The following is a 14,465-nucleotide window of genomic DNA, read 5'->3' as shown; positions in this document are numbered from 1 at the left end:
ATTCAGTTTTTCGGTTTCTTGGGTTTTTTGAAGGTTATGCTGAATAACTGTGGAGTTGTTTAAGTATAGCATAGACTTTGCTAGTATTCAAAGCATACTAACTGGAGCCCATATATTAATGTGTTTAAGGTTGGCATTAGCCTATTTCACTGACTGAACCACAGACCACAGCAATAAAGCTAGAGAGCTTGAAACAGTTTCTGGAGGTTTTCATTTAGCTAGTTCAGGAGAACTGGTTTGTGCAAAGTTAAAATTATATGGAATGAGATTGCAAGATGAAGCATGCATGCCACACCTTTTCATTATGTTCTCCCTCTTCCCTTTTTTTTTTTTTTCTAAATATAACTTTGAGAGGCATTTCAGTTTATTTTAAAGCTGATCCTATTTGATTATTTTAGATTACTTGACTTTCTAGTCTGATTTCAAAATTCAAGTTTGCTGAGCTTTTGTTTGCAGGACTAGGAAAAAGAATTTCCTGTATTCAATTCATGTATCATGCAATCAAATAATTTTTTCCTAACTTTTAGGATCTTCCTGGGCAAAGTCTGAATGATGCTTTATTTCATCATTTAACAGCCTAAAAAGAAGCAGACAGAAATTTCTAGGCTAATCTAAAGCTTTTCCTTGCTTTTTAACATTACCATTACACCCTAATAACTTCATGTTTCTATTACTGATGGAACTATATTGTAAATCTTTTCTTCTACATAGATATCATACACACGTTAAATGTTAGCTGGTTTTATTGACTGCGGCTCGTTGCACACACACAGAGGCGCACACGCTTGCACACACACATTCTGCTTTGCCCTGTCTCAGTTACAGCACAGTCCTACTCAGGGTCATTACAATGTACACATTACATATTTCTAGCAAACATGAAAATGAATCAAACAAGAGGAGAGATAAGCACAGATAGATTGGAGCCTGCTGAGGAAATAAAAGGCAGTAATCTGCCTGACCACTGGACTACTCTTCCTGGTTGGATTTAAGTGTTCTTTCCCGTTAGTTGCCGTGGAGCGCTGGCTGCCCCGAAGTGAAAAATTAAACGACTAGTAAGAATGAAGTAACATTTAGTGGGACAATTATTTGGTATAACTCCAAAACTAATTGTTTCTGAAGTGATGTTTGAACCAACGTCGGCACAAGGCAAGAGCTCCTGGCTCACAGCCAGCACCTTGTAATGCATATTAGTGCAGATGAGGAGTTCCTAAAAGTTAGAGAGAGGGAGAGGGAGGGAGGGAGAGAGAGAGAGAATGTGCGTTTTCAGTGCTCACTCTGCATTTGTTTGTATCCTCCTCCTCGCCGAGATTAGAGGGATACCTGTGTAGTGCTGCTTTATAATGATTTCTGCTGAGCCTCAGAATAGGTTGTGGTATTTTTTTTAGGTGGACTGCCAGCTGCCGATCTCGCTGTTGACAGTAAAAGCAGATATGTTCCTTGCTCACTGCCATTAGCACTGACCATGACTCTTCACACCAAAACCTCTGGAGTTACCCTCCTGCACCAGATTCAAGGCACCGAACTGGAGACACTGAGCAGACCTCAGCTGAAGATTCCCCTGGAAAGATCGCTCAGCGACATGTACGTGGAGAGCAACAAGACAGGAGTTTTTAACTACCCCGAAGGGGCCACTTATGATTTTGGTACTACAGCTCCAGTGTACAGCTCTACTACTCTCAGTTATGCCCCTACTTCTGAATCTTTTGGGTCCAGCAGCCTGGCAGGATTTCACTCACTGAACAATGTCCCACCAAGCCCAGTGGTGTTCTTGCAAACAGCGCCTCAGCTCTCACCCTTCATCCATCATCATAGCCAACAGGTACCCTATTACCTTGAGAATGAACAGGGCAGCTTTGGGATGAGGGAAGCTGCTCCTCCGGCCTTCTACAGGTAAATGCTACAGATAATTTTTCTTTCTTCTTTAAGCAGATGAACAGAGAAAATTAGAATGTGGAAATATGTATGCCCTAATCTTTTCTTTTTGTGTAAAGGACCATGTGGTTTAATTGAATCATCCACGATATCTAAACTATAAAAGAATACCGTAGAATAAAACAAAACCGTAATTCACAGCCCACTGACTGCAAGCTGTAAATTTTGAAAACTGTACATAAATGAGAAACAAACTGGATGATGAGTATAAATGTTTCCTGGGAAAACATGAAATCATAATCAATTAAAGAATGGCAAACCACCTCCCTGTTGTAATATATTAGAATTACTGTCCGAAGTATACTAAAAAGACTTCCACTGTCACACTTCTGGAGGTGAGTGGTTGTTTGTTCAGCTCTTAGCTGGTAGTAAGAGTGTTTTTCTCCTCTGGTTTCCTTTACAGTGTGAGAAGTGGCTTATATAGGAAGTAATTCAGAAGCACAATATCCTTCCTAATCAAACTGTTAAAGTTGACTCAGTGACAGTATTTCAGTCAGTAACCACCTTCATGAGCTATCCTAAGAGCTGTGTACATATTAACCTGCATTTTTCATCGGAGGGTGATATATATTAACCATAAATCTGGCATGTTGCATTTCAAAAGATAAGATTTTGGGGGTTTTTGTATTTTTGTCCCTGAATGGAAGAGTTATTGGTTTTGTCTGGAATGGAAAGATAAAAGTATCTTTGAAGGGGGGGGGAGGGAATAATTTTCCTTGGTTTAAATATTTATTGTCAGTTGTGAAAACATTTATGTAATTTTTGAAGTAAGTGATAGAAAGTGATAGAACTGTAGCTTCCAAGAAAATATAGTCGTACACACCAAGACCCACAGTGGTAATGTTTGTGCAAGGTTAATAGCATAATTTTGCATCAGCCTGTTATACTGGGCTTCAGTGAAGCAAAGTGAAGAGTTAGGTGTATTTTTTTTTTTTCCTAAACTCTGTCTGTATCTGTTTATTGGAGAGATACAGGTGAGTTTGCTAGAAATGGAACGCCTCTGAAAAAATAAAAGCAAGTTGTTTTTTTCCCTGTTGAGGGTCAGACTCTGCCAGACTTACTTGCACAATATAACATGTTACTGTGCACAGCAACATATGGTCTTAAAGATAGCTTAAGTCAGCCCGACTAAGAATCTGGTAGCAGAATCTGGTCAAAAACCCCAGATGATAGTTGCACTTTTTGCAAATGATTTATTAGTTTTGGGGAGCAGATGGAGTTAAGACTGGTGAAATGGTAGATAACGGTTATGTCAGACTGTCCAATACAGTGATCCGTTAACTGAATTGGTTCACACAAAATGCATTTTAGTGCAACCAAATACAATACCTCTAGGGAGACTGAATACATGTCAGAGCATATTTGAGAGTGAAACTGCACTTTGCATTAGATTAAAGGGGTTTTTTTACACAAATGTCCCATGCAAACCTATGGTGAAAAGTGTGTAAGTGACCTCAGATATGTAAACAGTGGAGTAGTGAGTTTGTGAAGTTGAAATACACAGACAGAAAATGTACTATAGTCGGGGTATTTTACTTGAGGAGGAATCAAAACCAAGAATCACCTGGAAATACAAGTTGAACTATGGAAATAATGTCCTTTTATTTTTAAACAGTGAATTGAGGTGAGACACTTCAAAATAAAATTAACATACTTTATTAGTTTAACTACTGGAGCGAATGTTTAAGGCCAGTGCTGGGTTCCCCATTTCCTGACACTTGTGATGAAGGATGAGCGTCTCCCTTGAAGATGTGTTTTAGCCATATGCAGTTGATGAGGCTTAATGCAGCAGTAATTAGGTGAATTTATGATCTTGGATATGCAGGTGGTTTATCTGCCTATGGTGTTATACAAGTGATTTAATGGTCCCTTCCAGCCATAATTCTGTAAAGAGCGTCTTATGTGGTAATAAGAAATGTGTATCAAAGTGCTTGCTGTGATTATCTTTTGTTAACAGGCATAGTACTGTTGGAATTAAATTGATAAAATCTTTGCCTTTTTTCCTTTTCATTTTTGCAAGATTGTATTTACAAAGTTATCACCCTCACAACATTAAATATTAGGTCTTTATTCTTGTGTTTTGGCACAAATCCAAACACCAATAGGCCGTTAAAAATAATTTGAATAGATGCTTGGCATTTGGGAAATATTTATATATCTAATCATGGGGTTTAAGAACAAATTCTTTGAAAAATATTGTAATGCATGAATTTCCAATTTGCTTTATTCATTTGGCTAATCTCATTGGTTCAGCTGGGTTAGGGCAGAAAAGGGAGCATGGGGCAGTGTAATCTGGCAATGAATAAATTGATACTGGAGATTGGAAGATGTCTAACTACCATAATGGTGAGTTTCTGGAACAACCTATCACCAGGATTGGTAAAGGCAAAAATTCTCAAACCAAAGGCTCTAACAAAATTTAAAAAGAATCATGATCTGTTTATGATATGGCTGCCTGCTTCTATAGTACGTAATGTAACCTAAGACCCAGAAGACTCTTCTGCAATTCTCATTTAACTTGCTATGTGACAGAATCGTGCTGTTTGGCATGTAAGACAGAAATATTTGCATTGCATCATCCTATTATATTCTGGATTTGAGATGCAAATGCTACATTCAGTGGTACAAGTGCCTAGGACAATAGATAATTGCTGTAGGTTGGAGCTGAAATTATATTTTGTTAGTACTTGGATAAAATGTTAAAAATCTTCAGTCACAAAACTCAAAACTTACTGCATGTGATAAGGAAAACTTTTAATGTCATTTGATTTTGTTAGTAAGTATTCAAAATCGTGCTGCCTATAGCCATGTGTAGCTACATGTGTATTAATTCTGAAGTTACATTTTATTTCTTTCAGATAATGTTTCCTTTTCCAAAAGGCTTTGTCTCTTATTGCAAAATAATGACAGGCTTCTATATCTCGCTGAAGAACATAATGATACATACAGAAAAGAATGACTTTGTAAAGAATACAAAACCCATACCAATCTCCTCGTTTCTGGAGTCTCCAAATCATGGGACATCAGAATTTGAGAAAAAAGAAGGGGCTTAATTAATTCAAATTGTGCTGTCTTTAACTTGACCCCTTTTATATCTGACTGTGTGGCTGTTTTTATAGGGAGCCAAATTAAAATACCTTTCCCTTATCTTGCAATGTCTGTATCTTCCAGTAAAAGGAAGAAGGCATAGCACCAGTTATGTTTTTAATTCTCTTCAAATCTCACTTATATTCTATTTTCTCGTTCCTTTTTATAGTAGGGTTTTTTTTTAATTATTAAATGCTGACTAGTAGTTGATTATTATTACAGGAAATCTTGTAGTCATCGTTATTACAGTAAATTAATTGAAAGATTTCTTTTGTTCTTTACTACTGAATTTGAGTTCTGGTCTTTTCTTGGCAGGTTTTTGTTCATTCAGGGAAACACCAAGAAGCCTTTCAGTAGCTAATTTACCTCAGTAAATTCCTACAAGCAACAGCAAAGACGAATCCTTTTTGTTCTGCCAGTGTGTGATGTTCCTGTGTCATCCCACTGACTCTGCACTTCTCAGATCTGAAGTAAAATCGTGCCTGTATTTCAGGCTCTTTGTAGCCTGTGTTTGGTGCTGCTTCCAAATTTGGCCAAAAACCATGTGAAAATGGACTGCACCTACCAGCTACCTGATGAGGGAGTTGTCTGGCAGTCTGTAGTGAGTGACAGAGGCAGGGCAAATCAGTGTACAAACAGAAATACTAGATGAAAAATCATTCATTGCTCCCTCACATTTGGTGGCTAGTTTGTGAGTCTCTTCTAGTACCACAGGCTCTAGGTTTAGATTAATATAATAAAGTATTTATTTAGCTTTAGTCCCAATTATTATACTGAAATTGACTCTGAATAATTTTAAACCTGCTGTTCCAATCAATATGATCACAGCTTTAATTTTTAATGCTTGCTAAAATTGAGAAAGATCACAAATGTAGGTCGATCCCTCTTCTGCTGTAATTCATATATCCATCAGTCTAGAAAACAGTGTATGTTGGTTTTTTTACCTTGCCTGATTCATTATGAATCTTTCTAGCAGCTCATGTTGACTTCTAAACAAGAAGGATTTTTTCAAATTTTAAAATTAAAAGAATGTTACAGTGAATGCAAAATGCAAAGATAATCTATCTTTTTTTATGTAGTATGAGGTATTCCAGAACATGGAGTACTATGTAATGTAGTGTTTTGTTTTTTGTTTTGTTTATTTTTCTCTAAAGCATCAATCTGTTCTCAGGGTCCTCTCTTGAACAGTTCAAGTGTTCAGGCAGTTTCTTGAACAGTCAGAGCGTTCCTGTTTTCAGAGCTTTTACTGATATCTCTGTCAATTTTACAGCAATAGATGACTGTAATGAAAGAGACAGGAAAGCATTGAGTTATCCCATTTCATGGAAATGTTGTAAAGATAAACCTGTTAAATGTTCTGAGATACTCACATGTTACAATTATGAGGGACTTGTACAAACCAACTTTGCTGTTTCTGCAGCTCTTCTTAGAGAACGTGCTGATGTGGATCCTGCTGCAAGTGTGCTTGTACCATAAAGTCGCCAACCCATATTGTTGAGGTGCCTCTACATGTGTTCTGTGCCTCCTTGTGCCCCTGAATAAGGCTGGGCAGCGGTGGAAAGGGGTAAAGGAGCTGTTATGCCTCCTCATTATCATCCTTTCTGCCAAGGCACGGAGATGGATCTTACCTGCTCTCTCTGACCTTCCCTTTCAAAGTTTTCTTCTTATTGAAGAAAACTTTCTTCACTTCTGTATTTTTTGCATAAACCACAGACTCAGGAAGTGCTCCATATACCAAGTCCTTTACATGTGGAGTTACAACTTGTGGCTAAAAGCCATGGTTGTTCAGGCAGCTCATGTGGATGGGGTTCATCTGATTAAATGTAGACACCTGGGTCTTTATTCAGTTTTCCACTCCTTAGGCATCTGGTGCCATTTGAGAGGCCATAAGGTCAGATGGAGCTAGTAGATATGACACAGGACCTACTGTATAGCTATAGCTTTCTGGAGCAGGAGGTGAGTGTCTGTGAGGGTCATCACCTAGAACACCTCAAATGGTGTGCGGCAGGGACAACAGCATCAAACGTTCACATGGGCTGCCGCCTTAGTCTGTGGGGACACAGAGAGAAAGAGGCACTGTGAACGCACACATTGTCTCTTTCTAAGGTACCTGATTATAACAGACCAGGTGCATTAGGCTTTAAAAGTGCAAGTTTCTCTTTCTATAATATAAAAGATGGCTAAAGTGACTCATTCTGGTACAGATACCTACTGGATGAAGATGGATGCCCAGTGATGTCCAAAGTTATGTGAAATTAATCCCACCTGTACGCCTCCTGTTTCTAAAGAGTCAAAGTGGTCACCATCTGTAATGTCCCTTCAGCCAGACTCTGCAATATGTCCCTTGAGAGGAAGATGGGGAATTGACTCTGTGTCATTGGCCTTGATCCCTCTTGGTCTGAGGCTATTGAAACAACAAACACTGCTGGCCATATCTGCTCTGATAGGGAAAGCATTAGTTGCTGGCACTGGTTCCTTCAGCAATTGCAAAGTGTACATCAAATGCCAGCATTTTTTATTAAACGAACAAGAAAGGCCAACCAGAGCTAAGGCATAGCTCCAAACAAACACAGAGGAGAAGAGTCCTGCAACTGAAGTGCATCCAGTTCTTCTAAGAAATTGAGATTTGGTAATTTTGGTAATTTGATATTGTTGACAATGAAACACTGAAACTCATCATGAGCTCCGTGGTCTGTCTGCAGGGAGTTTTCTGTTATCTATTCATGCATCAGAACTGAAATTAGAGCAGAGATGCTGTTCTTCAACATTCTCATTCAAAATGCTGCTTTCATTGCATTTATTACAGGTGCTGTTTGTAAAATTTGCTGTACAGAGAGAAGTCACATCTGAGGTTGTACACTATCCCTATGTATTTGGGTGGCCTTTCCAGTGAACTGCCAAAGGTCATGATTTACCACAGCTCATTAGGAACCCTGATCAATGTGTCACTGGGCAAGGCAAGTCATTTCTGCTTTTCTGCCAAGCTCAGATTCCAGTTGCTGGGAGGGTTCTTACATCATCCGACTCTGTTCCCCTGTACTCGGCACTGGTGAGGCTGCACCATGAGTGCTGTGTTCAGTTTTGGGCCCCTCACTACAGGAAAGACATGGAGGTGCTGGAATGTGTCCAGAGAAGGGCAGCCAAGTTGGTGAGGGGCCTGGAGCACAAGTCTTACGAGGAGCGGCTGAGGGAGCTGGGGTTGTTTATCCTTCAGAAAAGGAGGCTGAGGGGAGACCTTATCGCTCTCTACAACTACCTGAAAGGAGGTTGTAATGAGGTGGGGGTCGGTCTCTTCTCCCAAGTAACAAGTGATAGGACAAGAGGAAACAGCCTCAAGTTGTGGCAGGGGAGGTTTAGGTTGGATATTAGGAAAAATTTCTTCACGGAAAGGGTTCTCAAGCACTGGAAGAGGCTGCCCAGGGAAGTGGTTGAGTCACCATCCCTGGAGGTGTTCAAAAAGCGAGTGGACAGGGTACTTCAGGATATGGTTTAGTGGGCATGGTTGATGGTTGGACTCTCTGATCTTGAAGGTCTTTTCCAACCTAAATGAGTCTATGATTCTATGATTCTAAGATATTTCTTGTTCTGGTGCAAGACTATGAATGTGTGAGATACTGCTTGACATATTTAACCTAGGTCATACTCAGAGTGATACCTGTTAGAGACAAGAAGATCACAAATCTACAGGATAATTTTCTTGCTTGACAAGATATTGATAACAATATTGGATTCAGGAGTGATCTGGGCATTTTATTTTAACCTTTTACTAGAAAAAGAAAATATGGTCCTCAGAAAACACAGAGCTTAAATATGACCATCCTTACCATAAATCCTATTTGATAGATGTACATAACAATTGCAGTGGTTTTCCAACAATTGTAGTGACAGTTGTAACTTATGACACATCAGCCAGCATCTATATAAATGAGAAAAGATGCCTTCCTTTTCCTCACTCCATGGAAGCCATCAGTAAAAGTAAAAAATAACAGTAAAGGTTGAAAGTCAGAAGTAACTAAGAGGACTTCTTAAACAAGCAGTTGGTGACTAACCGTGAACAGCCATGCATGTAACCACTTCACATCTAGTGGGTGGAATTTCAGCCTACAATGACTGTTCAAGAGTGCAGTCCATCTCAAATCAGACAACATGGCTGCAATATGTTGCATTCTGTTTCCATGTGCTGCTGTCTCACAACGCTGCCAGGTCTCGAAACCTCCCTCCCCAGGACCCAGACAAGAGCATCTGTGCAGAGTAACTGTTGGATGCTACAGGGGACAGCCTTCCTCTCCCTTTGAGGATGACATACCCGTGAGCATCTAGGTAGCATTGGGCTGCATTTAATGCCCATGCATTTCACTTCCCATTTGTAAGCTATGTAAGTAGTGTATTTATCCATCTTGATCATCATATCCAAATAAGGAAACTGCTTTTAATTGATTTTCTAGGGAAAAGCAGTATTTCTCCTTTGAAGATTTTTTTCAGTGTCTCATCAACCTGTGGTGCAAATGTCCAATTCAATTGCTACTTCCAATCTTCCCTCCCCCTTATTTTATTCCTTGTTATCATGCAGAAAGACTGCTTTGATGACCACAGCATACTTCAGTGCTGATTTGTGCTGCTAAGACATGACTATGGAAAACTTTCTAGGATGCTACAAAGGGGGTGTCAAAGCTAGGAAGAAATGGGAAGAGAAATTTGCTGCAACACAGGAAAAGTCTCAGCTCATGCTAAATAAAAATAGTTAGGAAGATGCTGTGCAGAAAGCAGCAGCTGCAGAAGACGACACAGCATAAAATTTAGACCCCAAGTCTTAAATCGCAGGACCGGGAAACTCATAATATGCTTTCCAGATAGCCTCCACTGCAGTTTTTACATAAAGTCCTGCTAAAAATTGAATATATACTGCCTACTGCTTTCTTTCTATTTCCCTTTTTTTTTTTGTTGTGTTGTTGTTGTTGTTGTTTGTTTGTTTCTTTGTTTTTTGTGTTTTTTTTTTCACTTTAAAAGTAATTCAGGTTTGTGAGACAAGATCTATTAATTCATAAATCCATGAAAAATATTCCAGTCTTTAGAAACTTACTTTTTTTTCTTCTTCAAGTTGATCTGTAAACAGATGGAAGCTTAGAAGGTGCTAACTCTAAAAATTGTCATTTAATCTTACTATTGAAAACAAGTACTGTAAAATCTGATCTTTGGCAAAACTAAAATGTCACGTAATACCTTGTCATCTGTGTTTTCAGTTTATAAAGCTACTAAGCATTCTTAAAACATTTTTTTTGCTAAGCTATCTTGATCAAACAGTATCTAGTGATTATTCTGTAACTTGTATCAGCTGGTGTCTGAACAAAGTTAATTCAAATAAGTGTTCCCTACTTTGGTTATTAGTTACAACTTGAACTTGACAGTAAGATCCCTGTTTCAAATTACACATCACAGAATCCTTGTATCCAGGAAACCATAGTGGTGGCAAAGAATACTATGGCTGAGAGTGTGCACCAAATCTAGGTATCTTTGGGGAGCTAATATGTCAAAGAACAGCTTTGTCTGTTTGCTTCCATTCTGCAGTAAAATGATACTGCTCCCTCAGCCAAATTGATAAACACAAGCAAAGAAAAAGGTGTATATTGCCAATATACGAGCTGCTGTAGCACATTCATTACCTTGCGATAGTTTTGGATTATTTAGAATGTATGGGTTGAAAAGTATGTATAGCTTTGTCTTTCCATGCTATGAGAAACGTAATCCTAATTTTCACCTACAGGGGTATCAATAAGAGATGAAGCAGGCAAATCCTGGAAATTGTGGTTCAGTTGAATATTAAATATCTGAGAGCATTCTAATTAGGTTCATGGAGAAAGGTAGTGAGATAGAAACCCACATAAAAAAACATAGCTGAAAGTTTTAATGGCAACAGTATCAGAACCAGTACAATTGTAAGGGGCATATATTAAGAATCTGCCAGGCATATCGCAGTTTAAGGAGTCAAACATTGCTAAAGGAGGCTGTGCATTGATAAGTTAAGTTACTATTAATATTTCTTCTTGATCCAAGCAATAAAAAACCCAACAAAAGTGGAAATAAATTTGATTCTGCAGAGAAATTTTTAATCACCCAGGAGCAAAACTCCACTTTATTTACGCACTTCTAGTAACGCTGCTTATTATTAAGTCTGCCTAGGTTCCTCTCTTTTTTGGTTACTTATGCTGTCCAGCTTTGACTCATATTTTCAGTGTTAGATGGTTGTCTCAGGTAAATTTTTTTTTTTTAACATTTTGACAAAAAGGGCTCAACTTTCTAAGCATCATGAAGGGAAAAGAAAATTTTGCTATACTCATGCACCCCACGCTTCCCCTTTTTCATTGTACAGCCTAGACACCTTTGTGTTATAGGTATAGCTCTGATATTTGGTAGTGTGGGGATGCTGTCAAATCAGGGTTATTTTTGTTTGATTTTTCCCCAGAAAATCTACTCAAATTTAAACTACAAACTCTTGAAGCACCTCACTATTCACAGTGGGATTTTTTTTTGCATTTGATAGCTAAATTGTATGAAATTTCATGTGTCATGCATGCTCCATCCTCTCTCAGTGATTATATATTGACTTGATTGCAAATGCCTGCTTCTCTGACAAAATGTGTGAAGTTACTTCATTGCACAGCTGCACAGCTTGTGAACAGGACTTTCTCTGCAATTATTACTGTGGGCTGAGGTGAGTTACTGGGAGATGAGAATCACAGAGTAATGTAAGTTTGAAGGGGCCTCTGGAGATTATCTGGCCAACACCCTGCTCAAAGCAGGGCCAACTTCAAAGTTAGATCAAGTTGCTCAGGTCCTTATCCAGCTGAGTTTTGTAGATACCTGGGAACGGAGACTCCACATCCACACAGGACAATCCGTTACAGTGCTGAACCACTCTCACTGTGAAAAACATTTTCTTAATGTACAATCACAATATGCTTTGCCCAAAGTTGTGCCAGGTGTCTCTTGTCCTTTCACTGTGTGCCTCCAAGAAGAGTCTGGTTCTGTCTCCTCTGAAGTCTTCCATTATACAGTTGAAGACAGCAAAATCCTGCCTTAGCCTTCTCTTCAGAAGACCAACCAAATTCAGTTCTCTCAGCATCTTCTCATATGTCATTTGTTCCAGCCCCCTCCTCATCTTGGTGGCTGTCCACTGGACTTGCTCAGGTTTGTCAAAGACCATCTTCAGCTTGGAAGCCCTGAACTGGAAACAGTCTTGCAAGTGCCAAGAAGAGGGGAACAAGCTCTGCTTTCAGTCTCTTGTCTATGTTTATATTAGTACAGCCCAGGAGGTGTTTGGTTTTCCTTGCTGCCAGGGCACACTGCTGACTCCTGTTCAACTTGTCCACCAGCACCCACAGGTCATCCTCTGCAGAGCTGCTTTCCAGCCCCTTCTGTATTTTCTGCAGGGAATTATTCCATCCCAGGTGCATGGCTCTGCAGTTTCCAGTGCTGAACTTCATGAGATTCCTGTTGGGTCATTTCTCCAGCGTGTTGAGGTCCTTCTGATTGGCAGTTTTGGTTTGCAGCATATCCACAGCTCTGCTTCCCCCCTCCCCTTCAGTTTGGTATTAGTCATTAAATTGCTAGGGGTGTAATTTCTCCCTTCATCCCTGTTGTTAATAAAATATCCACCTCAGTATTGATTGCACAGGAATGCTACTAGTACCTGGCCAAATTTGAACTGCTGATAAAAATCTGCTGAGACTAGCAGTCCAGCCATTTTACACCTACATAATAGTTCATCTGTGCAGCCCATATCTCCCTACATTGGGAATAAGAAAAATGGTCTCTCTTCTGCTTTCACTGTCCTTCTGCTTCATCTGTGTTAGTTCTAAAGAATTTGGCAAAATTCACACCAGCAAAAGGCAGTAAAAACCTAAGCTTGCAGGATGGGAAGATGGGATGAGGAGTAAATAAAGGTGGTCTCGTCAAAGAACACAATGGGGCCAGTGAAGAAATCTGGTGGATCTGGTAAGACAGAAACTTTGAATCTCTGGTGAGGTGCTGTGGCAGGCTGTTGTGAACTGGCAGACAACATGGATGAAGAGAAGAGGGAGTGCTATAGTAGGAGAAAGTAGATATTGTATAAGGACCTGGAAGAGTTTGGGGTGGACCAGAAAAGTAGAGTTGAAGGAGAAATTCCAGAAGGCTGAGCTGGAGATAATGAGTAGAATTTAAAGCTACTTAAGAACTGAAATGTGGACTGGGGACAGGGGCTATGAACAGGACTGAAACAGAACAAGTGCTTGTTGCAGAGCATGGGGAAATAAAAAGACTGACAGGGAGAAACAGGGAATATGAAACTGGGCCTGTGTAGAACTATCTTCCTCCCAACAGGTATGTGCAACTCTTGCATTTTATTCCTGTCTATTACGGATTTACCCAGAAGGTAATGGATTAGCTGGGCTGTTGGTTCATTCAGTAGCCCAGGTGGCAGATATGAGCTTCCATCACTCCTGAAACACCAGCTGCCACTCAGAAGGACTCAGTGAGGTCCTGTTTTGGGTGTTGATTGTTTAATTTCTTTAAAGCCTTTGTATTTCTCATGCGTATAAAGTTATGTCAATAAGATTGTAACATCAGTCTTCCCAAAGCTGAAACACGCCAGAACTAAATTTGTGTGCATATATCTTTCTCTGCCTCATGTCCTAACATGTGAAATGAAGATACTACTGCTTTTCCACACAGGACCCCTATAAATAAACATTCATTGGTGACTGTGAAGTGACCAACTGTTATAATGAAGAGTGCTATTGAAAAATCACATGTGGAAAAATGACAAGAATATTTTCAGAGCAGGCTTGAATAAGAAAGAAGGCACGAGGCTACATGTGAGCAAGGGTTAAAACATCCAAAGTATTGAGTAGGTGTTCAGTCAGTGAGTGTGATTTTGGAAACTAACAATGGTATTACTAAATACAGTATCTGAAATAGAAAAGAAATCATTTCTAGGCTTGTTAAACACGCATACCCAGCATTTTTCTCAGAAATAATACAGCATAAATATATTTCCATTTCAGTCCTTATATGGAACTGTATGTTCAGCTACCTTGTATTTATTTATTTCATAGGTAGGTAAGGGATGACTGCACAGAATCAAGGAGTTGATGTACCAGTTTTTCATGTTCTCTAATTTGCTTCTGACATGATCTCTGAGACATGACCCTCAGTTCGTTGTATTCCTTACTTAAGACGAAGGATTTTGCTGGTTTCATTTCAGCAAAGTACTGAAGATCTTACTCTTCAGAGGGAGAGGTGCGTTTCAGTACAAAAATCGGTACATAAGCAACTATTAAATGCTGTCTGTACCACTTTTTTCCCCAAACCATTTAAGAAAATTACCTAGGCCAAGACCGCCTTTTTAAGAAGATCTAAAATGTCGCTGTGTGGCTAGCACCAGCTTCTTTATTATTTATTAAATG

General features: G+C 39.3%; 1 protein-coding gene across 1 annotated transcript in view; it reads left to right on the top strand.

Annotated features, from left to right (window-relative positions):
• The window catches only part of ESR1 (estrogen receptor 1), a 192,718-nt gene that overhangs the window by 70,354 nt on the left and 107,899 nt on the right, over nt 1-14,465 (top strand). The window contains exon 2 of the mRNA XM_075035976.1: nt 1,389-1,893. Coding sequence (XP_074892077.1) covers nt 1,466-1,893 — 428 coding nt within the window. The 5' untranslated portion in view covers nt 1,389-1,465. The remainder of the gene's footprint in view (nt 1-1,388; nt 1,894-14,465) is intronic.

Source organism: Buteo buteo, chromosome 9 (assembly GCF_964188355.1).
Source record: "Buteo buteo chromosome 9, bButBut1.hap1.1, whole genome shotgun sequence".
In the NCBI taxonomy this organism is placed as follows: domain Eukaryota; kingdom Metazoa; phylum Chordata; class Aves; order Accipitriformes; family Accipitridae; genus Buteo; species Buteo buteo.
This window is presented reverse-complemented; position numbering and strand designations above follow the sequence as displayed.